The 25,949-nt window shown below is 42.2% G+C and overlaps 1 protein-coding gene across 2 annotated transcripts in view; it reads left to right on the forward strand.

Moving 5' to 3' along the window:
- The window catches only part of ME3 (malic enzyme 3), a 139,133-nt gene that overhangs the window by 57,868 nt on the left and 55,316 nt on the right, over window positions 1-25,949 (forward strand). For both annotated transcript variants that reach the window (XM_068930552.1, XM_068930551.1), the window contains exons 2-3: window positions 16,212-16,345; window positions 17,381-17,530. In XM_068930552.1, coding sequence (XP_068786653.1) covers window positions 16,212-16,345; window positions 17,381-17,530 — 284 coding nt within the window. The remainder of the gene's footprint in view (window positions 1-16,211; window positions 16,346-17,380; window positions 17,531-25,949) is intronic.

Below are 25,949 nucleotides of genomic sequence, written 5' to 3' on the forward strand. Positions count from 1 at the left end.
TTTGCTTTTACTTCAGCAGTCATATAACTTGCCTAGATTCATTTGTACACATTCTTCTTCTTTGCGTTTCCGGATGCTTTTAATCTGATTTTGTATTAGGGGTGTTTGGCAAAAAATTAGAACTCCTTTTGAAAACAATTTTAAATGTTTTTTTGTGTGTGTGTAGCCAGACCCCCTTAGAATAATCTTATTTTACTCAGAAGTGCAAATGTATATAATAACTAAAATATTCACAGCCACTAGAGAATCTGTAGTTTCTGGTAACCTTTCTGATCAGACTTGTGAAAGTATTTTAGGCACTGCTAGATTAAATCTATGGGATCGGAATGCAATTCAAATTAGACACCTAACCTATTGATATTTCCTTGATAGTCACACTAGATAGATACTTTTCCGCATCTACAATTATCTATATACCTCTGGAAATACAAAAGCTGACAATAATATTTATTTCTTCAATACAGTACCTCATACTGCAATTTGGTGCTTCTTAATACACATGGAATCTACAGAATCAGTTTTGCTTGCAACGAGGAGAGCTTAATGATGTGACAACATTTATTTTGTTGCAGAAGTTATGTTTATTTTAAAAACTTTAATTCTATAATATGATTATGTTTGCTGTGTCTTGCCATCACTCCAACTTTCACTTAAAGGAAATTTTATTCTTAAATAATAATGAAATATTTTTTATTATTTGCATTTAATTTTTTGTCTAACAGGCAAATCCTATCTGATCTATTTTGGAATCAACAAAAGTTTTGCCATTTAATTCACTGAAGCCATGGCTTTACCATTGGAATCCAAACTATCTTAAGCTGGAAAGAAGAGCTGGACTGATTGTTAGGCCAAACTCTCTGGCGAAGGAACAAAGAAAGCTTAGTCCACTTTGCTTTTCCTTTCAGTACATGCAGGGTATGGTTTTGCATGGCTTGCGTGCCAAGCTCATAATTTTCAGCCTAGCACATTGCTAAACAAAGGCCTGCATCAAGCTCAGAATGAAACTGCCACTCTTGGGAGGAAGAAGTTGTTTTTGGGTAAATGTATAAAGTTGGCTTTAAAGTTTTCATATTGGAAATTTATTCTAGCAGAGCCCTTTTGACTGTAGACCCTCTTACTTGCTCATCTTTAGGCTTTATATCACTGACTGTCATCCCAGGACTCAGCCACTGAGACACTGCCCTTCTTCCTTTGGGAATTCCTGACTCTACTCTGCAGACAGGCTCTCTTTCATTGTCCTCTGTGTTTTGGAAGGGTTGAGTTGATAAAGCTTTAGGAGTAAAAGGTTGTTCTGAGTGGAAAAGTGTTGCTGAAGAGAAAGTTTTTGGTCATTTCCAGAAGGTCAAACTTTTGATCTACTTGATTTTCTCCTGAAAGTTTCTTCCAGAGCTAGATGTCTTTTACAGCTTGTACCTGGCTTGCACACCCTTTGCTCTTGGATGTGGTATCCATCCTGTCTCAGAAGACCAGTTACTGCAGTGGTTCAGAGATCAAAATATATCTTAGAATACAGTCTGTGTAGCTGAGGGCTCAATCCATTGATTTCTTTAAGAAAGTAAAACCCAAAATTTAACTTTGTATCAGAAAACAGTGGACAAATTGGAACACATGGCTGATGGACTCAGAACAGCCTCTATCCCAAAGAAAGTAGATAGCCACACTGTGCCAACTAGAGCTTTTTTGTGATCTTCAGATCTGTGCTGTGTGCAGTGAATTGCCTAACACAGCCTAGAGCTACAAATGCATGGAAACTGTCATCAGGTGTATGCCTGAAGGATTTCTGTGTGTTTGTCACCAGCATTATTAGCACACAGACAGTTTTCATGAAAATAATCAAGCTATAACCACCATGGAAAGAATCACAGAATCGTTTAGGTTGGATGGGACCTCTGGAGATCATCTACTCCAACCCTCCTGCTCAAGCAGGGACACCTAGAGCATATTGCCCAGGATCACATCCAGGCGGGTTTTGAATATCTCCAGGGAAGGAGACTCCACTACCTCTCTGGGCAACCTGTTCCAATGCTCTGTCACCCTCACAGTGAAGAAGTTTTTTCTCAGGTTCAGATGGAACTGCCTGTGGTTCAGTTTGTGCCCATTGCCTCTTGTCCTGTTGCTGGGCACCACGGAGAAGAGGCTGGCCTCATCCTCTTGACACTCCCCCTTCAGATACTTGTACACATTTATGAGATCCCCTCTCAGTCTTCTCTTCTCCAGGCTGAACAGGCCCAGCTCTTGCAGTCTTTCTTCAGAGGAGAGGTGCTCCAGCCCTCTAATCATCTTGGTAGCCCTCCGCTGGACTCTCTCCGGGAGTGCCATGTCTCTCTTGTACTGGGGAGCCCAGAATTGGACACAGGACTCCAGGGGAGGCCTCCCCAGGGCTGAGGAGAGGGGCAGGATCACCTCCCTCGACCTGCTGGCAGCACTCTGCCTAATGCACCCCAGGATACCATTGGCCTTCTTGGCCACAAGGGCACACTGCTGCCTCATGTTTAACTTGTTGTCCACCAGCACTCCCAGGTCCTTCTCGGCAGAGCTGTTTTCCAGCAGGTCAACCCCCAGCCTGTCCTGGTGGATGGAGTTCTTCCTCCCTAGGTGCAGGACCTTGCACTTGCCTTTGTGGAACTTCATGAGGTTCCTCTCCGCCCACCTCTCCAGCCTGTCCAGGTCCCTCTGAAGGGCAGCACAGTCTTCTGGTGTGTCAGTCTCTCCCCCCAGTTTAGTATCATCAGCAAACTTGCTGAGGGTGCACTCTGTGCCTTCCTCCAGGTCATTGATGAATATGTTGAACAAGAGTGGACCCAGGACTGACCCCGGGGGGACACTGCAGGCCTCCAACTTGACTCTGCGCCATTCACCACAACCCTCTGAGCTCGGCCATCCAGCCAGTTCTCAAGCCACCTCACTGTCCACTCGTCTAGCCCACACTTCCTGAGCTTACCTAGGAGGATGTGATGGGAGACAGTGTCCAAAGCCTTGCTGAAGTCCAGGGAGACAACATCCACTGCTCTCCCCTCATCTACCCAGCCAGTTGTCCCATCAGAGAAGTCTATCAAGTTGGCTAAGCATGATTTACCCTTTGGTGAATCCGTGCTGACTACTCCTGACCACCTTCTTGTCCTCCAGATGCTTAGTGATGACCTCCAGGAGGAGCTGTTCCATCACCTTTCCAGGGATGGAGGTGAGGCTGACAGGCCTGGAGTTTCCTGGCTCCTCCTTCTTGCCCTTTTGGAAGACTGGGGTGACACTGGCTTTCTTGCAGTCCTCAGGCACCTCTCCTGATCTCCAGGACCTTTCCAAGATGATGGAGAGTGGCCTAGCGATAACATCCGCCAGCAGAAATAAATTGTTTTGACAAGTTCTATTTATTTTGTGATGAAGTTGTAGTAAGGTTCGTCTTGCAGATTTGGCACTAGTATTAGTCCTTTCCTTCAGTTCTGACATGCACGCACCTAATACTCGCTAGGAAAAACAAAAACTTCCCTTCAGGAAATCATCAAAGGAAATTTGGTGACAGTATGTGACCAGTGCACTGCGTAAAAAATGTTCACTGGCCTTCTAGGAAGTTCCAGATGTTAGCTCCAGAACTGATAAATCCTTGAAACAGTAACTTCCATAAAGTACTCTGACACTAATTATCAGCTCTGCCACTGGACTTCTTTGCATTTTCTGTGAAAGCAAATCAAAAGAGAAAGATGTATGGGACTGAATGAGCAAGCTGCTACTTTCATAGAATAAAGTAATAGACATTGCTTTAGGAATGAATTTGCAAGTGAACTTGAGAGCCCCAGTGCCCAAGAGACTTGATCTGAGAGATCCCCTTGGGCCCTGGAGAAATAGTGTCTGCTCTCAAGGCAGTGTGTGGCACTGCCATAGGGGGCGGATTATCTCAATGGCTTCTTCCTGCCCATTTCGTAGTATTATAGGTCTGTACAGTTCAAAAACCATTAACTTACTCATTTTCCCTCTACCTGTCTATTCTGCTTTCTTTGTCAAACATTTTTTGACAAAAAGGTCTGGGAAGTGTGTCAAGCTGATTTCTTAACCAGCTTTCTGGCCACACTTGGCACTTGGTTAATATAATATTTCTGTTGTCGTTACAGCCTTTCAGAGCGGCAGATTTGGCCCTGTGTGTAAGACTTAATGGTATTAAAAACTGCAAGAGACCTTAGGTTCAGGAACTTGCCTTGCTGCTCTGATCAATGTTTCTCATCAGAAAACATTTTCCTCGGACAGACTCACATGCTGTCAGCTCCCGAAGCAATCTGTTCAGCTCAGTGAAGGAAAAGCCCTGCTGCCTCATAGATTTTTAATCTTGTACTGGAGTCCTGGGCCCTGAGGGACTGGACTAGCACCCAGGGGCAGGGTTTGCCACTTCCTTGGGTACAGATCGTCTGGACTTTATCGAATACTCCAAATTCCTCTTAGGCTAGTTTTCAGACACAAGAATACAGTATCAGTGAGATATTACTAAAACGATGATAGTGACATGAAGGCACAAGCGAAAAACTATGCCATTCTTTTTAAATTGCTGGTTTACGTTTTCTCTTCTAACCAAATAAAAAAGCTGTCAGGTTGCTTACACAGGATCCTACTTCTAGAAGTCCTAGACCTTTGCCCAGGGCATGGTTTTCATTGAAGAGGTTATTGATGCAGTTGTACGAGCATCCTTAAATAGCTACTTTCTCCCCGGGGTGCCATCCAGGTTCAAGCCTTCTCTGTAAGAAGATCCTGTAGTTTATCGAGATCGGTATGGGATCAGTCTGTCGAAGCCACTGACCTCTTCTGCTTGGCTGGGAAAGGGTGCTGTTATGTGGCAGGAAGGCAGAATCATGGCCAGAAAGTAAATGAAGTTGGGTAACAACAACTTCCTACAAACCCACTTTCCTTCCAACAAACAAGAGGCAAAGCTTTTTTATACACACCAAAGACATGCCATATATATACTCTGACAACCATGCTTTAGTTAAATGTGTAAAAGATGATAAAGCAGAGTGTTCGTTTCTAACTTTTGTTCAATATGAGATATAATGGTAACCAAACAACTTCAAGAGTGAGCGCTCCTTCACCCGGATGTTATGGGTATTGTGATAACTACTTACACGTGAGTTCCAACCCCAGAGATAAAGGCTATTGTGCCTAGTAATGCATCAAATACTAATTGGGAACTGACAGAATCATATTAATGCCAAAGTGTAGCATTGTTTTTGTTTTTTCCCAGGATATACAATTAGCTTTTCTGTTCTGAATATCTAGGGCCTAATTCTTCAATCCCTTCAATTACTTCAATTCATTCAATTAATTCAAATACTAATCATGTTCAAAATCATTTTAAATTTGCTTTACTTTGTTGACACTGCATTACGTTGGTGCAAGGCAGAGGAGAATCAAAACCCTGGACTGAAGTCTGAGTTTTAAGAATCTGTTTCCAAGGATGTGCTCAGCATCAGCAGCTGGTTTTGAAGGAATCAAAGCTGGTGGCCATGCTGCCATCCTACACACAACTCTTTCACAGCGGGTCATAAGTGAAAATCTCTTCAACGTTCTCAGTCTTTCCAGACCCTAGTGAACATCTACCTGCAGTGCTCCCCGTGCTATACCATGCTCTTTCAGCAAGGCAGGACTTATTCAGTTGAAACCGAGCTCTGAGTGGTGGGTTTTCAGGTGGGGTGCATCAGCTGCTCTCTCTTAACAGATGCAAGGTCAATGAGTGAAACTGATGCTTTGGTCATTGCCTATTTCTCATAATCCAGATAGCAGCCCAATTGCTTGAGGATAACAGTGTATCTTCAAGGAGTCAGGACTGTTACCCCTATGGTAACACAGGCGCAGTCAGGCTTCATCTTTGCGTCAGTCAGCCTAATTGTTTCAGTTACAGAAGAATAGATATTCTGGTGGAGGAAGGAAGCTGCTTCATTGGCCTCAGCCAATATTCATCTGAGCTAGGAGAGCCGGGGTAATTGTGCTGAGGTGGACAGGCAGCAGCCTTGCCAAGGACAATATTATTTGCATTTTAAGTTATAGTATCTAATGGAATCAAGAGCTGAAACTTTTTTTTTCTAAATTCGTTTGAAGATTTGCTGAAGGGATGATTTACTGCTTCCTAGTCATAATGAGCAGTTCTGCTGTCTTGACCGACATGTGGTCACGCATGTTGCAAACTGACATAAATATTTTATAGTGTCTTGCTACAGTTCCTGTTCCATAGAAATGTTTGTCAAACAGCTCATGGAATCAAAAGGCTTTTAATCTTCAGTTTCATCTCAAAGTAATTGTTTTTTTTCCCCATTCTGAACTTAGAAAACTTATTATTTCAAACTCGCCTTGATTAAAAACAGTTGGAAGAAGAGGATGGGAGTTTACATTTCCTAACTTTTTTGGAAAAATCTCAGGAAGTTTATTAGTTATTTGATTTATAGTCTGTGTAAATATCTTTCTAGTGCTGTGAGTGCTTTTGAAACTGGAAATGGTTAAGCTCAGTCTCAAAAAAGTGCTAAAAGTTGAAGTACTTGTATGAAGTTAGTGGCATTTTTCTCACCTGGAATATTTGGACATAATTCTGCTCACACCATATGGAAAAAATAGAGCTAAATTTTGAAAAGCGAAAAAAGTGGGAAATAAAAGTTGCAAGAGTTTGGGACTGTATCACTAGAAGAATATTTAGAGGTCCTGGGGGGAAAGTTTGATAGAAAAGATGTATCATTTTGTACTTGTATTATATTGTACAAATTGCTGTCCAGATGCTTTGGTATCAGGGCCAAACATGGTGAGTGCTGTGCATTCGATTGCATATTATTTGGAGACGGCTTTAATTAGATTGACAATAAACCAAGACAGCGGAGAGAATGCATGCAAATGTGATTGTAGCTGTAGACATAAAAGGTCAGATTACACATATGTGAGGATTTCATGCATTTTCCTTTTTTCTCTCTGTATTAGAAAAGAAGAAGTAGTTCAAAGTAATATATTCAAACAAGGACCAGGATGAGGGGCCAGGTCAGAGGGTAGCCATGGTAGGCTGGCTACTCTGCGTAGTGATGCCAAAAGTCGTTTGGTTGGTTGGATAACTTATCTCAGCATTTAAGCAAAACACGTTCTTGGCAAAACAGCCAAACTCCGTGAGGTCAGCTCAGAGATCATCGCAGGGCTGACTGGAGGCTGGATTGGAAAAGGGCGTGCATGCATGCATTTGTGTTGCATATATGTATATAATATACGGATAGAGATAGTTCAGCTATCCAGCAATGTTAAAAATGACTTTTGTGAAACACAGTTATAGAAACGCTGGAGTAAGGAAATTGGAAGGGAGAGAGGCAAGATGGTTAGTGCCTTGAGAGAAGAAAATAAAATACCATCAGAGGGCTGAGTCTATGGAAGGCTGAGGAATCCTGAGAAGTGAGGGGAAAAAAATGTCGTGCTGTAAAGCACAGATGAACTCTTAAGGCGAGGGAGGGAGAGCTGTCAAAAGAGGATAGCACAAATTTCCTGCAGGATGACCTATGTTTGTCTGCATTTCTAGTTGTCTTCAAGTGGTGGTTAAATAATTGTAGGACAGCTCAGTGGTGTTTTGTCTACTGCATTTGTTGTACTGAGATGACAGATTTCTTATTTAGAACCTTCTTTATTTCTCACATTTGTAATTTTTAAATTATCTTCCTTTCTCTAGAATCTTTCCTCGGAGGGGTACGAGAATGCCTGATAAACATCTTGCTTGGCCCATAGTGCTCTTAGTGCAGGCATAGATTACAACCCATTAAACAGTTATCAAAGTTGAGGTTCAGAAGCCCAGCCTACTTGTGCAGGATTAGATGGAAATGAGCAGAGACCATCCAGTACTGCTGCAGTAGCCACTGCTGAGAGGTCTTTTCTCCAAAGCTTGGGACTTTGGAGGAAGGAGCATATAAAGACGTGGGAATGGTTCAGTGGAGAGATCAGCACTGGTAATATCAGTAAGAAAACTACTGTTGACTTCATTCAGATTAAGCTCCCATTCGAGTGATCTGCTCATGATAACAGCTAGCTGTATGGCTTCGATCATGGTTGTCAGTGGTGTTCGATAGAGTACAGCCACCAGCAGTCATCCATGAGCCATAACCTAGTTGCTCCAACCTCGTAGGCCTGGAGTTGCAATAGTAAATGAGATGCAAATTGTAGGTAGAGAGATTCCCCCATCCTCCAAAACCACAGCATAATACAGTTTGCGTGCGAGCAGTAAATATATAATTCTCATTTTGTGTAACTTGCTGGAACGTCAAAAGGAAATCAGTGTTCTCTATAGCACTGAACCCATATTATATGCAACAGCTACTCACATGGGCAGCTGTCTGTACAATGCAAGAAGTTTCCAGACACTGTAAAAGTGGCTTTTAAAACCGTATTCTCCTAATGTTTTGAATCATATTTAAACCTTGAAATTGCCTTGATCATTGTTCTCAGACACATTTGCTTGTCTGAATTGAAGATGAGGACTGTTTTTCATATACTTAGGAATGCAAGTGTTGTAATTTATGTAGAATTCTTCCTGTCTAGGGGAAACGCAACATATTTGGGAGAAATGTGTGTCTGCAACATCACAGAAACTGCCATACTCTAACGGAAATCGTGGTCTATCTGCTTGGAGAAACTCTTAAAGAAACTGATTTTACCTTACTGCCTCTCCCCATGAGTTGAAGGAATAGCACTCCTGAGATAGGTATATGGCTTATGAGCTTTTCTGGAACGAAGTCATTTCACTAGCTAATTGACACAAAAAGGTGTGACAGTGGTATGTGTAAAACAGATGAGGAATTATACAGGGAGTGTGGGAATCGGGTCGTCCCTAACGGGATGTTTTCATTTGCTTGGGAGTTGAGAAGGGCAGTACACAGGGACCTATGTGCCAAGGGCATTTGGGACTTTTTTGGGAGGCACTTGGGTATTTTGGGTTTTCCTCAGGAATCTATCTGTTTACCTGGCTATAGCACAAAAGCTGATGTCCTTGTTACTACTCACTCCATCGTATTTTAAGTGCAGCTGGGTGGGAACTGTCTTTGATGCCGTTGTTTGTGTGTAAGTATGGAACATATGTCCCACTCTCTTTCGACATGCAGTGCTGCTCTGTTACTTTTAATAACTTCCCAGGATTCCTGCGTTCTTTTAGTTACCAACACAAGTGGGTTTTTTGTTTTTTTTTTTTTGCAGCGTGGTGTTCCTTGTCTCTGTGGAGCAATTTTACTCTTTACCGAAATACAGTGAGGCTTATTCATTTAATGGCTGTAAGACATTTGTGAATCTGCTAACTACAACAAGAAGTCAGGCTAATCTAATTCTCATGAAAGCCAAAAAAGCATTTCTACTGATTTGAATGGAACTCTAAGGATTTTAATATTGCCTTTATGGGAAGAAGCAAGACATTGGATTTGGCCCAAAATTTGAGTTTCTTAAAAAAAAACAGCTGAACTTTGTCATCTGTTACTGGGCATTAATTGTCCATCTCCACCTTTTCCATTAGTAGAGAAATGAGTGTATTTTTAACTACCCATGAAATTGATAGATCCTTGACAAAACCATTCTGCCACGCCAGCTATTCTTTGAGCAATTTTGCCTAGCTCTGTTTTTAAATGTTTTTCTCAATGTAATAGAATCTTGTTTGCAGACAAAACATTTACGACTTCTGACATAAGGATTTGTTCTGTTTTCTTTGCAAGAAAAATTAGTGCCCTGGAGGCTGGCAAACTGTGGGAAATGGTAATGAGTTCTTTGCTAGTTTTGGTATACAGTTCTACGCCTGCAGTCTGCAATATAGAGAATGCTTGAGGAGCTTAGCAATGAAGTTGTTCCTTTGGATTAATTACTAAAACCCTGAAAACACTTGGCTTATGAAGTTTATTTGTTGAGGCAAACCTCCAGTAACATACGGGAACACCATGGCTTTGTTTCTTCTTGCCGGTCGCGTCTTGCCTATCATGGGGGGTGTCCTGATCATGAAAGCACTTACTTCTGTGAGATAAACAGTACCAGATCAGACCCTTGATCAATAGGTATTCTGGCACGGGGATATTGTTGTATTACGGTTCTGCTCACTCTCATATTGGTGTAAATCAGAAGCTTCTTTTGCAAGACAAGGTATACATGAGAATGGTAATGGAAGTATTTCGCACTAGACCAATGAGAAGTCACTCACATAAAGCAAGTCAATTACTGGTAACATCCCATTAATAGCTAGGACAATTTATGTTGTAGTTGAGCTAGTGGACCTCATTAAAGGTGGTTCTGCAGGCTCCAATATTGTATGTTGAGGCAAACATGAAATTGAGTTGCTTAATTATCCTTATGTTAGATTTTTTTTTAAGCTCTCCCAGGCTCTGTGGGAGAGGAAGGAACTACTATATGAAAGGATTAGGAATCAATGAATATAGCACTTTGAAACAAAAGGGATGGCCAAGAGTGTGGGATGTTAAACTAGTGACTTTGAACCCTGTAAGCACAGACACGATAAGAAGACTTTGTAAATCGTGGTCAACAAAAGATTTGCTCAGCAATAACTGCTGAGAGGCACAGTGAGGATTTTTTCTAGGTTTCAGAGGAGACATGCTAAATTATGTCTTTCAGATAGCCCAAAGCGTCATACTTTGTTTTTTTTCAAACTTAAGTACAGACACGTACAAAGCAAAGGTAATAAAATGTTGTAAGACATTTAAAATGAGAAAATAAAGGATTATCTCTCCAGTGTGCCTTCTTACCTCTTTTTATGAAAATGATATTTTCAGTACAGCTTCTCCAGGGTGAGGATGCTGTGCAAGACAAGACCTGCAGCAGCCTCTCCATGCCAGCAAGGCTTTGCAGGAGGAGGAGCAGTACTGGGTTTGGCTCTGTACTGCTCCTTCAGGATACTGTGAAGCAGGTTTGGAAGTCGCTTGATGCAGAGGAGGCCGCAGTAGGATCTGACCTTTGTAGAAAAATCCTGTACAATGTAGAAAATTTATGTTTTCTACTGTTGTTCTCTGCTCCCCAGCCACTGATTGAATGCAGTCTCAGAGGGTATTAGCTTACCCTCTGGCCTGGACCTCTTGTGGGAGGAACTTTTTCCAGCAGATAGTATATCCCTGCTGTAAAATAATAGAGGTGCAAATATCTGTGGAGAAGATGCTACAGGAAAAAATCTGTAGAGAGTAACATAGGAAGAAGCTTATTAAATTCCCTGTTTATGAGTATTAAGGCTTTTCCATCAGCACAGCTGTTAATTTACTCGTCCTAATGGGATGTAGATTAGCTTGCCTTCTGCGGTAGTGCTGTGGGTCTGCGTTTCAGCCCTTGATTAAGCCTCTGCTGCCTTAACTGTAGTTACGTGACACCCTAATAACCATTTTGTATCTTTGTTCCCAAAAGAGATGGAAGTATGAAGTATAACAAGTAAATTAAAAGGCTAAGCCGTGCTTGTGTCCCTCCACTGTGCAAGCAGTGATAAAAATAATCTTTATCGGTGAAGTGGCTTCCCTGTTCGTTTCCTGAAACAGGTGGCTTTTATGGGCTTCAGCTGCCAACAGAGAGCTGCCACATAAAGACTTGGTGCTGTCACAGTTAAGAAAATGTAAGAATTTGGGATACTTTGCAGCACGACTTTTTCAGCACAAAACCCTTGCTTAGCTTCTACATAGCATGAAGCCTTGTGGGCAGCTGATATTTTTGCCTTTGTTTTTGGTCAGTGAGATAACATCTGCCCTCTCCATGACAACTCATTTCCCATACATTTAAAAATGAATTGGAGCACCTGGCTTTCGCTCTGCGGGGCTGGGGCTAACCATCTAATCATTAGACCTTTCAAGACCAGAAAAAGGAGTGGTACAATATGGCTTTCAGGCAGTCTTTAAAAAAAAAAAAAAATCCGAAATGCTTTAACGTTAAGAATAGCAATACCTCAGTGAATACCAGCTTTTGATCTGAGGCAGAATGTGTTTCCAAATTCATTTCACGCTGTGCTGTTTCAGTGAATATAACCACTTCACCCAGGGATCTTACTCCTGGACCTTCCGCTAAACTTCAGAAAGCAAGCGCTTAAAGTTAGGACAGGTGATTTCTGCTCTACTCCCTGCTCTGCCACAGAGCCGCTGTATGATGGGCCAGCTCCCTATTTAAGTCTTTGGGAGATTTAGCTGGTAGTGAAGGCAGCATCTCCCTCATCACACATGGTTGCAATTGCTCCAGGATGAAAAGGCATATACTGGTATAGCTCACGCTGATTCAGCCAAGTGCAATAAGCTAGAGTTGTCTTGTACTAGTACGACTGTGCTTGTCTGTGAACTGTTAACAGCACACCTGTGGTTGTTTTTAAACAATTTACTTGGCTCTCACAATCCAAAAAGTGCCTTCAAACAACTTGCATCCATGTGCATAGCTTTCCAACTCACTTAAAATTCAAGTTCAGTGACTGAGTTGTCCCCGTCTTTGAAGTAGTGGGTCAGCAGTGAAGACCAGAGCCTTGAAACAAGGCAGCCATAAAAACTAGCCAAAATTCAAGTACTGGCCAGAATCGTGTCCTACATTTGCGTGAATGTCCAGCTAAAGTTGTGTAGACAAACTGTCCCGGCACCCACTTTTGTCCCTATTTCATATTATTATTATATTAATTCCCAACCCCACTTCAGGAGGTTTCGCAGCAGACCCCAGCCTGTCTATCTCTAGAGGAAAGCAACAAATCAGGGAGGTGGTGGGATCACAGCAACCAAAACTGGAACCAGAGCAGCAGTCTGGTGGGTGAGTTCCCCACCAAAAATAGAAAAAAGCCCCAGCAGAACTGAAGAACGAGTGCCCAGGGCAAGTACTTCAGGTCCCTGGCAGCTATAATTCTTTTTACAGCTCTCACCCTGCTTCTGGGTAAAGGGAAGCTAGATGCTTCTGGCCGTGCTGAATTGTAGGAGAAGTGGGTCAGATAGAGCCCAACCAACCGCAAAAACAAGGATACTAGAAGGCACGCAAACTGCAGTTTCTGTAAGGCATCACAGTATTATTTTGAATAGAAAAGTGCTGGAGTTAACCACAAAATTTTCTTCTATTAAGGGTGTGATCATTTGATGAAATACTGAAACTTTTTACCAGCTATGTTAGTGGGTGGAGAATAACTGGAAGATATTTTTTTCCTATTGAGAAAAATACCACAAGCAGATTTTTAGTGACTGGAGACAGCAATATCAGTTTCTGCTTTTTCTGTCCCTTTCTGTTTTAGCTGAGAAACAGCCACTGGTTTACAATTTTACTGAGCTTCATTTCTGTTCTGGGGGATGAGCCAGGGTCGGGTCTGTGACCCTGATCAGCCAACATGTGATGCGACTGTCTCTAGAAAGCAAGTGGAGTCTTTAGTGCCAAATATTTCTGTCTCCTGTTATTTACCTTCCGTGTGCAAAGGTTGCAGGAAGTAAATGGTTTGAAATTATGATTTTATCTTTTTCTTTACCATTCATTCCAGATAAACTTTGACATTTGCAATAGCTGTTATTTTCCCTGCTGGGATACAATATTGTCATTGTAAAGCCAAATACTGATTTAGAGCTGATGTCCAAAGTTGATTTTAGTCTAGCGTTTCAGAAGCCTCCAGTCTGGAGAATACAGATGATTGCAGCTTTTCTGATGAGAATGGTTGTTTTGTTTTTTCTTTAAGTTAGAAGATGATGACTCACAAAAACTCAAGCTTTGTTTTGTGGGAATGTACCAGTTCTGCTGGGAAACTTTTTTTGGGAAAGGCTTCTCAGGTCCAGTAAGGAATTTTGGGTCAAAATGTCAGGCATTTGAGAGGAACTGGTCATGTCACGGGTACAACATTTGCCAAGGACAGCAGAGACCTTGATGCAGTTTCTGGATTTAATAAGACAATCTGGACCTCCTACCTCACAGGCAACTGCTGACCACTGGTCTGCTGGCTGGAAGAGGAATGATTTCTCTCTGCCACGTCCTTGCAATGAGATTTGGGAAGTATTTAATTTTATCCTGACGTAGAGGAGAAAACATGGGAAAATGCTTGCAGGATAAGAATCTTTTTCCTCCCAGATGTCCTGGAGGCCAAATGTCTTTTCTGAACTGTTATTAAAATTTTTAATTTTGCGTGAATGAGTAGTTTAGTACTAAAAGAAGTGTCACATTATGAATAAGGCATGGATCTGGAAAACAGGAGAATCAGCTTCAGTCCTCTGTTACAGTGTGGTCTTTTACAGGTCACTTGACATTGCTGTGTCTCTGGCTATAATTTGGTAAGAAGCAGTTTTATCAGCAGCCACACCACTTACAACTGAGTGGCCCTTCCAGCCATTCGTTCCCACTATTGTATGTTCCCTTTGGGTGTGTCCATGCTTGCCAGCATTTGTAAAACCATCCGTGATGTATCAGCCAGAGGACCAGCTCTGAGCTCAAATGACCTGTCTGTTTTTAATCCAGGTACTTCCACTGTCTGGTTAACCATGTGACTGCACAAATGCTTGCGCTGGCACAACTGACGAGATGGCACAGGGACAGGAACAAGCAACAGGAGGGGATGGAGGGCTGCCAGAAGCAAGTTCATTGAGATATTGCCTCCGTTTTCCTTGTGCAACAATAGTTGTTTGTCATTGTGTAACACTGGATCCATGGAAGAAAATGCCAATTTAACAGCTAGGTAGTGAGAAAGCTGCTCATTAAGATTTTTTCAAGCATTTGTCTGTTTGCTTGAGTAAACGTCCAATAATTACCGAGTTTGAATATTTTACTGCCAGCTGTTCATCAAGGTTAGTTATGGGTGAAGCTTTCATTAGGCTTTAAGCTCCTTAGTCACTTCTCCAAATGTTTCCTTCTATCCTGCTGTCTAATCTGGTATCAGCATAGCAGAAATCTTATTAATTAAGGACCTTTTATAATCTGCTCCCCAGCCTGTGGAATGCATTTACCATTGCCGCTCACAGGGCTGAGTCCAAAGCAGGATGTTGCTGGTCATCTGGAACATCAACCACAACACACACAGGGACATGCTCAGACTTTGGTCTGTGGTGGATCAAATTGTCCTGTAAGAGCAGGAACATCCTATGCAGTCTAACATTGGAGCTTCAGCTACAGGGTAGTAGCAGTATCCACCACAAAAGGTGGACCGCTGGGCAGTGAGATTGTTGCTGAGAAAGCATTCTGCATGTGCAGTCTGTCTCCTGTACTATTAATATGCTATTAATATGCATTAAGAGAAGACCTAGAGATGTAGAAGCCAAGTGAGGTTGATAAGTTTGCGAAGATATCTATTCAGTATCTAAATCTAAACCTGATGATAAGTGATTTATAAAGGTTTGTGACAATTAGGCTTTAGGAAGGCCACTGGAATTAATAGGCATGAGCTAATTGAGTAATATAATAAGAGTATGAACTGAGAGAAACCCTAAGGAGAGTCGTCTTATACATTCTTATGTATATCCTTATACATCATTATGTATATTCTTATACATGCTATATACAGTCCAAATTAAGAAGGCAAAAGTATGGACCATCACAGCCCCCCTGGCGCTTGGTTTGTTCATCCAGAAGCTGTATGTCACTGGGCAGTGTACCTGAGGAGGGTGTGTGGTCCAAGCCCGTCCCTCCCCGTGGACAAAGATGGCCTCAAGGACCTCGGGGACAGCCAGGGACACAGACAGTGCTGCAAGAGTCTGTGATTGCTGCTTGCTTTCTTCTCGGATAGCCTGTTCGTGGCGTTATAATCAGGGGTTTATCAGAACACTTTTGTAATGTTCATTTTTAAGCTGGTCTGATGGAGGGAGTAACTCAATGAGGCTGAAAAAAAAAAGGGCACATGGCTCCTTCAGAGGAGCAAACCTGACATAGGCAGTCCTTGGGAATGTACCTGCGGCTAGAAACGAGGCCACGAATCTCAAGGGTAGGCTGTGCTCCTGCCAAGCTGCTGGGTCACTGCAAGTGCTGCTTTCGCAAAGTGCCGGGCTGCGAAGTGCGCTTAGTACTACTGGGAAATGGCAAGAAGCAGTTGGCAAATACAGCTCCCAGTATCCCCTAAATGATCACAACTTGCCCAATTCAGTGCTGTCTACTTATTTTCATGTTGTTGGCCATAATACATTTGCAAAAGGCAGAATACTCAATATTGGCTAGTAGGCGTTTTTGCAGTATTAACCCGGGCATGTCTGGCTGATTCTTCCAGGTTTTCGGGGGCAGGGGTGTTCCTGGTACTGCCTATTTTGCTATTTGAGTGTGCCTTCCTCTTTTCTTCCTAGGGAATGGCTTTTACGCTTGAAGAGCGGCTACAGCTGGGAATTCATGGCTTACTTCCTCCTTGCTTCTTGAGTCAAGATGTCCAAGTCCTCCGTGTCATGAAAAACTACGAGAACAAATCTAATGATCTAGACAAGTGCGTCAAAAAAGTATCACCCCCCCCCCCTTTTTTTTCCCTCAGTTCTTTAAAGTCCCCAGGAAGACTTGAGGATCCTGTTTCGAGGCCCACAGGTTTCCTTCAGAGTCACTTTTTTCCACCTGCCAGTAGTCTGCAGCACCAAGAGTGCCTAGACTGGACGTCAGTTATGTGCCATCCCGGTCACAAAATAGCAGCGATATTGTTTTTTTGTACTACCATATAGCCAGAGAGCTCTTGTATTAGCCTGACACTTCACTATACCCTGTTAGCATGTTCATCATCACATCTACACAGATTTGTCAGGCAGGAAATCATTCCCAGTCTTTCATAGCCTGTTGATTTTTTTTATTTTTCTGGCTGCAATTTGGCAGAGAGCAGGAAAACCCTTTGTGCAAATGTGACATATTCTAAACTACTAAGTGATCATGTAAAGCCAGTGATGCACATGTAAATGTGGACAACGCTAAGAATGCAAAGTTGATTTAATGTTTTCATTTTCTAAAATAATATTTTTAATATTCCTCTTTCAAATATGATATTTTGCTATCTTGATGTGTTTGGTGCTTAACTGAGAATGCAGGATAAAGGAGAGAGAGGTTTTGTAGAAAAATTTTAGGAAAAACAGTGCTTTGAAAATTGCATATTAATATTTGCATATATGTAGATATAACCTTATAGATTGTTTAATAGATTTAGATACTACAGATTGTGTCCTGTTCTGTCTCAGGTGGTCCTGAAGACTACATTTGACCTTTTCCATTGCATTTGTTTCTCATGCAAATTCAGAAAATCTGAGAATACGTATGGGTCTGATTTTCAGCTCTACTGAGTCTTTGTAAGCTGTCATTGAGGACTGTGGAGCTGGACGTTCAGGTCCTCTGAGAAATCTTGCTCAAAATGTCTATTTGTAGCCTAGCACTTTGGAGCTTTAGGGATTGGAAGTGTTAGTACTGAATCAACTGACTGCTGCTTTTAATTAAATTGCCAACATGCAGAAATACTAATATGTATCTGTTTCATTTTACTTTTAAGGTACATTGTCCTTATGACATTACAAGACAGGAATGAGAAGCTTTTCTACCGAGTGCTGACCTCTGACATTGAGAGATTCATGCCCATTGTTTACACCCCAACAGTCGGCCTGGCTTGTCAGCAGTACGGTTTGGCTTTCAGGAGGCCACGGTGAGTGAAGTGAACGTTCTTGCCCCTTTTCTTAATGTGATGTGAATGTTTCTTTTGTATTGAAAGTCTGTCTTTCTGTGGGTGGCCCAAAACATCTAAACTTGATCCTTGATCAAAAAATAGTCTATCAATCAAGCAACTTGATATGTGTACATTTGATGATGAGCTGGGCAACTGAGAGCAACTCTGTCTTCTTCCTATAAACAGCGAACAAAGTAGTTTTGTTCTTAAACGGTACTGTACGGTCTGTAACTTAGCTCCCAATGTCTCTCTGAAGTTACTGTTGCACCGCTCCCCATATGCTGTCTCCAGAGCCCTCAAGTTCTTTCTGCTGTGCTGGCCTTTGAGTGATCTTTGGATTTTGGATACATTGTGCTAATTTGAAACTTTTGTATGCACTTCAACAAACTGCCCTGCAAAAATCATTTTCTTTGGAGATGATGCTCTGCATCAGTGCCTTCCTCTCTGGTCAAAACACTGAGTAAACTGATGCAACATTAAGTCCTATGTACCATCTTGGAAAATCCTATTCTGCATCATTCCTTTTAATGATTAATGTTTAAATAAGCTACTCATTAGCATTCTGAAGTAGGATTTTTAGGGCTATCCTGAAAATTCAAAAATAAGTTTTAGTTTTCTTAGCAAGCTTTTTATTTTTTTTGTCCTTGAAACGTACCAGGAGGCAGATAAACACTAGCTTTTGCTATAGAAATATGCCTGCTGAAGGAGTGGAATAATATTATGTTTGAAAAGTATTGTCCACAAGCATCAGGCTAAACTACAGTTCCAGCTGAGAGAAGTAGTATGATAGATGGGGAAACTGAGGCAAGTTCCAGCAACTGACTCAAGGTCACAGTGAGGACTGTGAGGCAGGCCTTGAAGATGAAAGGCCTCTGTTTACAGATAATGACAAATGACATATTATGGTTAAGATTATCTTGTGCAAGCCTACTCACACCCTGCTTGCTGGCAACATTTCTAGTAAAGCCGCTGTGTTCCTTCATGTTCCGGAATTGCTTCTCCCTCATAGAGCTGGTCCTCAGAGTTGCTTTTCTGCCTGCATCTATCCCAACTCATTGCGTTCTGCTCCCTGACACCCAAATTTTTGAGCTGCTGCACTGAGAAGACAGTCATCTAGTCAAGCCTTGATCATATCCCCTCCTTCTCAGTGCATAAGAGAAAACCAGAGAAGGAATTTCCCCCTTTGCAGGGGGAGAATGCTTTCTTCCTCTAGGTGGAGGGAAAAAGTAGGAGATAACAGATTCGTGACTATCCCCATGTGTGGAGTTGTGAGCAGCAAGGCAGTGAGTGTATACAGCAAGGAAGAGCACACTACTGGTTCTCCGCTCATCAAGAGACATACCTGGCAGCTCCTGACCTGCAGCACCATGTACAGCCACTGTATCTCTGGCTCAGGTCTACCTTTACCTTACAAAAACAGGTTCAAACAATTCTGGGGAGTTTTGCTTCATTTGGTTTCCAGTCATATTGTCATCTTGGAGAAAGCAGTAGTTTCCTTCCGGATGCTGGACTCTTTCTGCAGTTGTTTCTATTGGAGAAGTCCTCTTCCTGTAACTCTTTTCTTTCTTATTTCTGAACCCCAGATTATGATGTTCTCATAGTCTGGCAGTTTTGCTGCTGAACCTGGGCTTGGAGCTGTTCTGGATTCCAGCCTATGGCTTCTTCAGAAAAGGGCAGACTCAGTACACTGAATTTCCTTTACTGGGGAGTTTGTTTCTGTGAAGATGTACAGTGAATTTCAGCCTAGCCTCAGATTTGATTTTAATCAAAGTTGTTTTAGCAAAATAGCTTTTTTTTTCAAAAAAACAAAGAGCTACTATATCATTTAAAGTGATGAGATTAAAATGACAAGCATTCATACATGTCTTTTTTTTTTTTTTTTTTTTAGATCTTACTCTTATTGTCTTGCCATAAGTAATTTCTTTCCTGAGCATAATATGTACCTCAGGAGCTGGCTTGCAAGATGCTTAGTTCAGGGTAGGATGCCAGTGCTTTCTGCTAAAAACATTGGGACCTGCAGATCTAGGGAGCTCTGCAATTAAGACTTAGCTTTCAATTTCTCTTGCCATATTTGTTATCCTAAATGGCACTGACAGTTGGAAAAGGTGATTCTTCTAAACTATTCTTTTGTATCAGAAGGGTTTTAAAACATAATGATGACCAGATAAATATTATGTTCTGATATAGTTCATTGTTGTTTTAAGAAGGACATAACACCTATGGTTGGAGAGGATTTCCAAGTCATTCAGTTAGTTACACTTTGCTGATACAAAAAAACATATCATATAATCCTGTTCATTAACCGATTACATTATTTTAAATCTGCAGTAAAGCTGCACTGTGTAGCCCGTTCCCATACTTAACTATCTTATAAGTAGAAAGTGTGTTGCTCTAATATGTAACCTAAATAAATGTCCTTTGCAAGCCTTTTCTTGGTAGAAAACAGTTATCGTGTTCAGCCTTGTGGTTTTCCTGGCTGTAATTCATGCTGTTCTGTTCTCATTGCTCCACTCTGGATTCTCCTGTTTGGCCACATTTCTCTTGAAATGCAGCATGGAAAGGTGGGCAGCGTTTCCTCATGGAGGAACTGGCAGTGCTGGGAACAGTGGAGCAGATATCCAGCGTGCCCTCATCTTTTACAGCATTATCACATTGCTGAGTCCATGCTCAGTGGCTGGTTGCTACAGCTTGCATTGTCTTCTGCACTTGAGTCTTCTCTTCTTGTTTTTGATACAGTTACCCCAGGAGATATATCCCTCTTCATAGCTGTGCTTATCGTTTCTCCTTGCTGTGTGTCCTACTTGGAATTTAGCCTTGTCTGGAACAAAGCAAATCTTGTACAAGAACATCTGACACTACTCCCATGAGGTCCAGCAGGGCTTCTCACATGAGAATAAGTATATCAGTGTTTGCGTGGCTGCAGATTTTGTTTGTCAGATACAGCTGTCAGAACTATGGGGCTCAATGCCTCTTTTACCTTTCCTGGTGCATGCAAACTCATACAGGTAGACGTAGCTCCTTCACTTCTGTGAGGCTGGAATTTTCGAGTTCTCCTGGATCAGGCCGCCAGCATCCTCTGTACTAACAGACTTAGCTGGGTCTAAGCCAAATGGGTTCAAGCAGCTGCTTTTCTTTCCTTTTGAAAAGCTAGTCAGACATCAGTTTAAAAACGTGGGTTTTGTTTGTCACGCAGTAGAAAAGAGCTACTGGGAGAAAACACTAACATCCAACTCTTTGCATTCTTTTCTATGATGCCCATAGTCTTACCCTCTTCGGCTAATGTGCTAGGCAAAGCTCCTGACTTCGGATGCCCCAGCTGGCTCCTGTCTCTCTCTGCCCTCCCCGAACTCCTATTGCCTTTCACTTCAGAAGGAGTAGCTTTCAATTTTCCAGGCAGACTTTGGTTTTTCTGTGGCCTCAGGGTTCTTCCTGATGAAAACTCAGGTTTTCAGAATGGCTAGAAGAGAGGTAGAACCATCAAGATATTAAAAACAACATTCTGGCATTGTCCGCTACAGCTCTGAAGTTTTTGCTGGAAGGCGTCTTTCCTGAATCACATTTTTCCTATCCAGTTTTCCGGACAGTTCCCTGCTGAGTTACCAATATTAATTTATTCTCAGTCGTACAATAAGCATTAAAATCCTCACGCCAACCTACAGTGCTTTTTAATGTTTACTTTATGTATTTTAATAAAAAATATAAACTATTAATAATCTATAAATATAGGATGAAGTACCAAGCAGTAGCACCTATGTCACAGTTATGGTAAAGACCCTGTCAAAATCTCTCTTCAGTGCCAAATGAGAACATGCTAAATAGCCCATGAGAAGAGCTCACCGGAAGTCTTCCCAGCCACTGATCCTGTCTGCCACAGTGGCCAGTGATGGGTGCCTCAGGAGGGGTATAGATTAGGGTAGGCAAATAGGCCTCTGTGGTGCCTATTAGGCCTATGTGGTGGACGAGGCAACGGGCACAAACTGAAACACAGGCAGTTCCATCTGAACATGAGGAAAAACTTCTTTCCTGGGAGGGTGACAGAGCGCTGGCACAAGTTGCCCGGAGAGGTTGTAGAGTCTCCTTCGCTGGAGATGTTCGAAACCCGCCTGGATGCGATCCTGGGCAATATGCTCTAGATGACCCTGCATGAGCAGAGGATTTGGACTGGATGATCTCCAGAGGTCCCTTCCAACCTCAGCTATTCTGTGATTCTGTGATTCTGTGATTAGGCTCACTTCCTTGGGAGAAGGAAATCCTTCTGAGATTATGCTCCTCGTCCGTTTGTGCCTCCAGGTGTTGCAGTTTTGTTACAAAACTCTGTTGGCACTTTAGTCTTCACAAGATCATAATTTGATTCTGGAACAGTTCAGATGGCTCCCAGGTGTGTTCACATTGTCGAGGCCAAAGCATATTGCTGGCATAAGAAGTGTCGCAAAGTAACAGCATTTGTATCAGATATAGGAGTAATTCCAGATGTTCAAGGTAACCCAGATTTAAGGGAGACGATGTTCTTGCTGAGCTGTATAGATACATGGCCTTTGAGAGAGGGCTGCAAGAGCAGCTTTGCAGTCTGTCTTCTGCAGTCCTCCCATGCTTTGTGCATGCAGTAGCCTTGCTGGCATTCCCCAGATCCCCAGCACAAGGAGGGGCCAGTGGTGCCCAGTGCTGGTGCTGCCCACCAGCATGCCAGCCGTGCCATTCCACAACCACATGAAGCAGGCACAGCCCCTGAAAGCAGCAGTGCCACCCAATCCATCCTTGGTTATTCACTTCTCCTTTCTGCCACCCTCGTGACTGCCCATGTGTCCATGCAGCTGTGAAGTGATCTAGTTCAGGGATAAATCTGGGTCAAGCCAAGCTTTTTTGGGGCCGGGCTGGTGGTAATCCAGATCTGCAATTCACTGTCAGCTGCAAGGAGAGTTATGCTGGCATGAGGAAAGGCATGCACAGAAGCAGGATCAAGCTGCTGAAGGTGGTGCTGCCTTTCTGTGGCTGCAAGTGTTCATGAAGCCATGCCATAAGACTGGCATCCTGCATGCTTTGAGGTAACCTCCAACTGATCTGTGACCACACTTGCAGGTTTGCTGGCCACAGTGATGGTGAATTGGGTCTCTGTCGGATCTGCCAAATGCAAGGGAGGGATTGTATTAGGTGCTAAGGAAGGTGGGCCTTGGAAGTATTTGGTTTTCAAAGCCAGGGAATCCTTTACACTCATCAGAAATTGGAAGGGTGGGAGCTGAAACGTAACAAAGCAGGGCTAGCAGCTTTCCTCAAAAGAGGAAAGGAAGGAGAAGTCTTAGTTCTTTGATCTCATTAATAGAAAGAGTCACTGTTATTCTAAGAAATGCTTCCACCATCCCTAAATGCTTTGAAATAATGATTGAGAGTCTTTTCTACTTTGAAGTGAAAGTACAAAGTCCCCTGTGATTGCAAAGGAAAGAAGTTCATAGTAGTATTACGAACTTTTTTCCTCTTTCGCTTTTTCTTTCTTTTTTAGTGTAAGATTTATTTTAAAATTTATTAGAGAGTCTTAGTGCAGCACAGGACTGAGCACGTACAATGCAGGTTAAAAGGTATCTTTTAAGCTGGAGGTTCTCTTTAAAGTATGACTCTATCTCTGAAAACATATAGTAACTCCAAACCTTTTTACAAAAAGAAAGCAGAGAAGGGAACTGGTCTCAAGGCATGGGACAAGGATTGTATCGCCTATATAATAATAAGCAGTAGTTTATTATAGTGACGTAATCTGACAAACTCTTGAGACACTGGATAATTCACAAGCATGCTGAACTCTGAAGTTATAAAATAGTCAAGTGCTCTGCAAAAGCTTTTGGCATCGCGTCTGAGAGACAGCAAGTAGACTGGAAGAGGTTGGTATCACCATTAGAGGAAATCTGTGGGGACAGACAAAAAACCTAAGTTCACTTGCCCTTTGTGGAGATATAAACATTCTTGAGGACTGGCTGCAGAGCAATAAGAAACATGTTGGGATGAAGCTGAACCTGGAGAATGAAAGCTAACAGGATGCAGATGGTGCTAAAATTAAGTCTGACAGAATAATGATCTTTGTATCTGATAAAAAATGAGCAAGTGAAACATCAGTCTGTCTACAGAATTGTCTTGTCAACAGATCCAGCCCTGCTGAGTGTTTTTTTTAATTGTGTTGTACAGTCTGAGCAGCAGGAGAGAAAATTACCTGCCACGTCTAGACACTTCAAAGCCAAACCAAGGAAGTTAGAACAGAGGTGTAAATCCCATGGATCTGTCCCTAACCACTGAATTGTCTGTGCTCACTCTTCTGTAAGACAATGAAGAGCAAAAGTGAGTAACCAGTAGGAAGACTGGGTTTTGAATAGTCATCCTGAAACTGGTGCTTTGAACACCCAATTCATTTTTAGGTCATCTTTACTTCTTGCAAAAATAGTTGTCATAACATCTCATTGCAACTAGCAAAATCCACACTTCTTCCAGAAACAGCTGAAGTCATTGTAACAGAAAATGAACGCACTGAATCGTCCGTGTTTAGATAAAATCACCATAAGCAGACTGATCTTCTTAGAGGCTGAAGGGAGGGATCTGTGGAAAGTATTGTCGGGACAGCAAGTAGTCAGGAAGCCCTGAGAAGTTGGCAGGCGATACAACTGGGAAACAGATACAGCTGGGGCCAGATTATGGAGCAACAATGAGAAGACCCTGCCTAGAGAGGGTGAGAAGGAAGCAGTTCCTACTGCGAACTGCTCAGCCTGTCTAGAAACCTCTACTGAGAAATGGCAGAGTGGTTCAGGGGTTCCCACAGCTCCTTCTCCCTCTGTGCTGATCCCACTTTTTCTAGGCATAGCCTTTGCAACGTGGTATACGCTCCATCCTTGTCCTACTTTGTTTACCCTTCAGTTCAGAGGAAGGGAGATCTGAGGTACTGTGGAGTGTGGGTGGCAAGATGGACATTGCTGGGATCATGAGGATGTACCAGGGTTATTACCCTGGGATGAGGGTGAAAAAGGAGTACAATCCATTTTTTCATTAGAGAAATAGTCTGTACTTCTCTTTGCTTATCACTACTCTCTTCTTTCTTTCTCCCTTCTTTTTCTTGAGCAAAATACATGTTCAATGGCTCTTAAATTCAAGAGAAACTTCCATAGACAAGAGGTAAAATACCAGGCGGGCCCACTGAAGTTAACAGCAAAGTCTCATGTTAGTTTATGTAGGTTAGACTTTCCCCTGCTGTCAGAGGTGATTTGGACTTAGATCTGTTGAAATTCCCTGGTTTACCAAGAGAAGCTCAAAGGAAGAGGTGGAGCTACCCAAAAGAAAGAGGTTGACCTGGAGTAGGAAATTCATGGATACATGTTCACATTTAATCTGGCGTAAATCTATGCTGCTGCCACAAGGAACAACCCCACCTTAAACAACAAATGTCAAAGGCAGGGAGGAGGGAGGAGGATTATTTGGAATAATGAATACCAGGATGTAAACTGGAGGGGAAATAGTACTGTCTGTCATGTAACTCTTGGACAGCAATGTCCACCGGGTTGTTGAACAGTGTCCCATAGACTGTGTGCATCATGATTTGGGGACTTTTTTAAAAGGAGCTATCCTTTTTTTAACTGTTTACTTTACATAATTTTTACATTGCAAAGTAAAAATTTTATGGTATAATTTATAATGACCTTTTATTTTATGTGATACTGCAAGGTAACTGTGAGATGCTGTCTCATGTTGTTGTATAAGGGCAGTACTAGAGGTGACACCCGTATCCTGTAATAACAGCGCATCTATTTCTGAAAGAGAAGAGAAGTTAATAGGTAGGATAAAGAGCAGTTTTGCACTTGCTGTTGACTTCCCCAGCAGCTCTGCGCGAAGTATGAGGTTCTGTGTTTTAATACTGCAGTTCTTACCTTTCTGGGGCTCTGCCATGTTTTCAGAAGTGCCTTTTTGCTTACATGAAAGAGAAAACTCGGTGTGCTGATATACCCTTCAAATGTTTTGAGAACAGGGCAAGTCGGCCACATCTTCAGCATGTGACTGTGAAGATCTACCCTGAAAGTTGCTGCTTTATGCTGTACCTGCTGCAATTTATGGCAAAAGTAAAATTGTTTTATGAGGTTGATTCCCGAAGATATAGTATGTTAGTTTAATTTATCTGGAAGCAGATTGCTCGGGTATAGTCAAAATAATGTTTCTTTTCTAGGTCAAACTTTGTCCTAATTCTGTGTTCATTCTCAGAGCTCCCTGCAGTGCACTTTAAAAGTGAAGGTGTGGGTCTTGGAGGAATTGTTCTCAACACAGGAAGGAAATATAATCAGTCTAGGATTTAATTTAACTTCCTAGGGAGTCTTTATCCTACCATGACCTCTGTACTATCAAGTGAAAAAAAGTACAGTATGTGCTTACCAGTTAAGGC

Source organism: Struthio camelus, chromosome 1 (assembly GCF_040807025.1).
Source record: "Struthio camelus isolate bStrCam1 chromosome 1, bStrCam1.hap1, whole genome shotgun sequence".
NCBI lineage: Eukaryota > Metazoa > Chordata > Aves > Struthioniformes > Struthionidae > Struthio > Struthio camelus.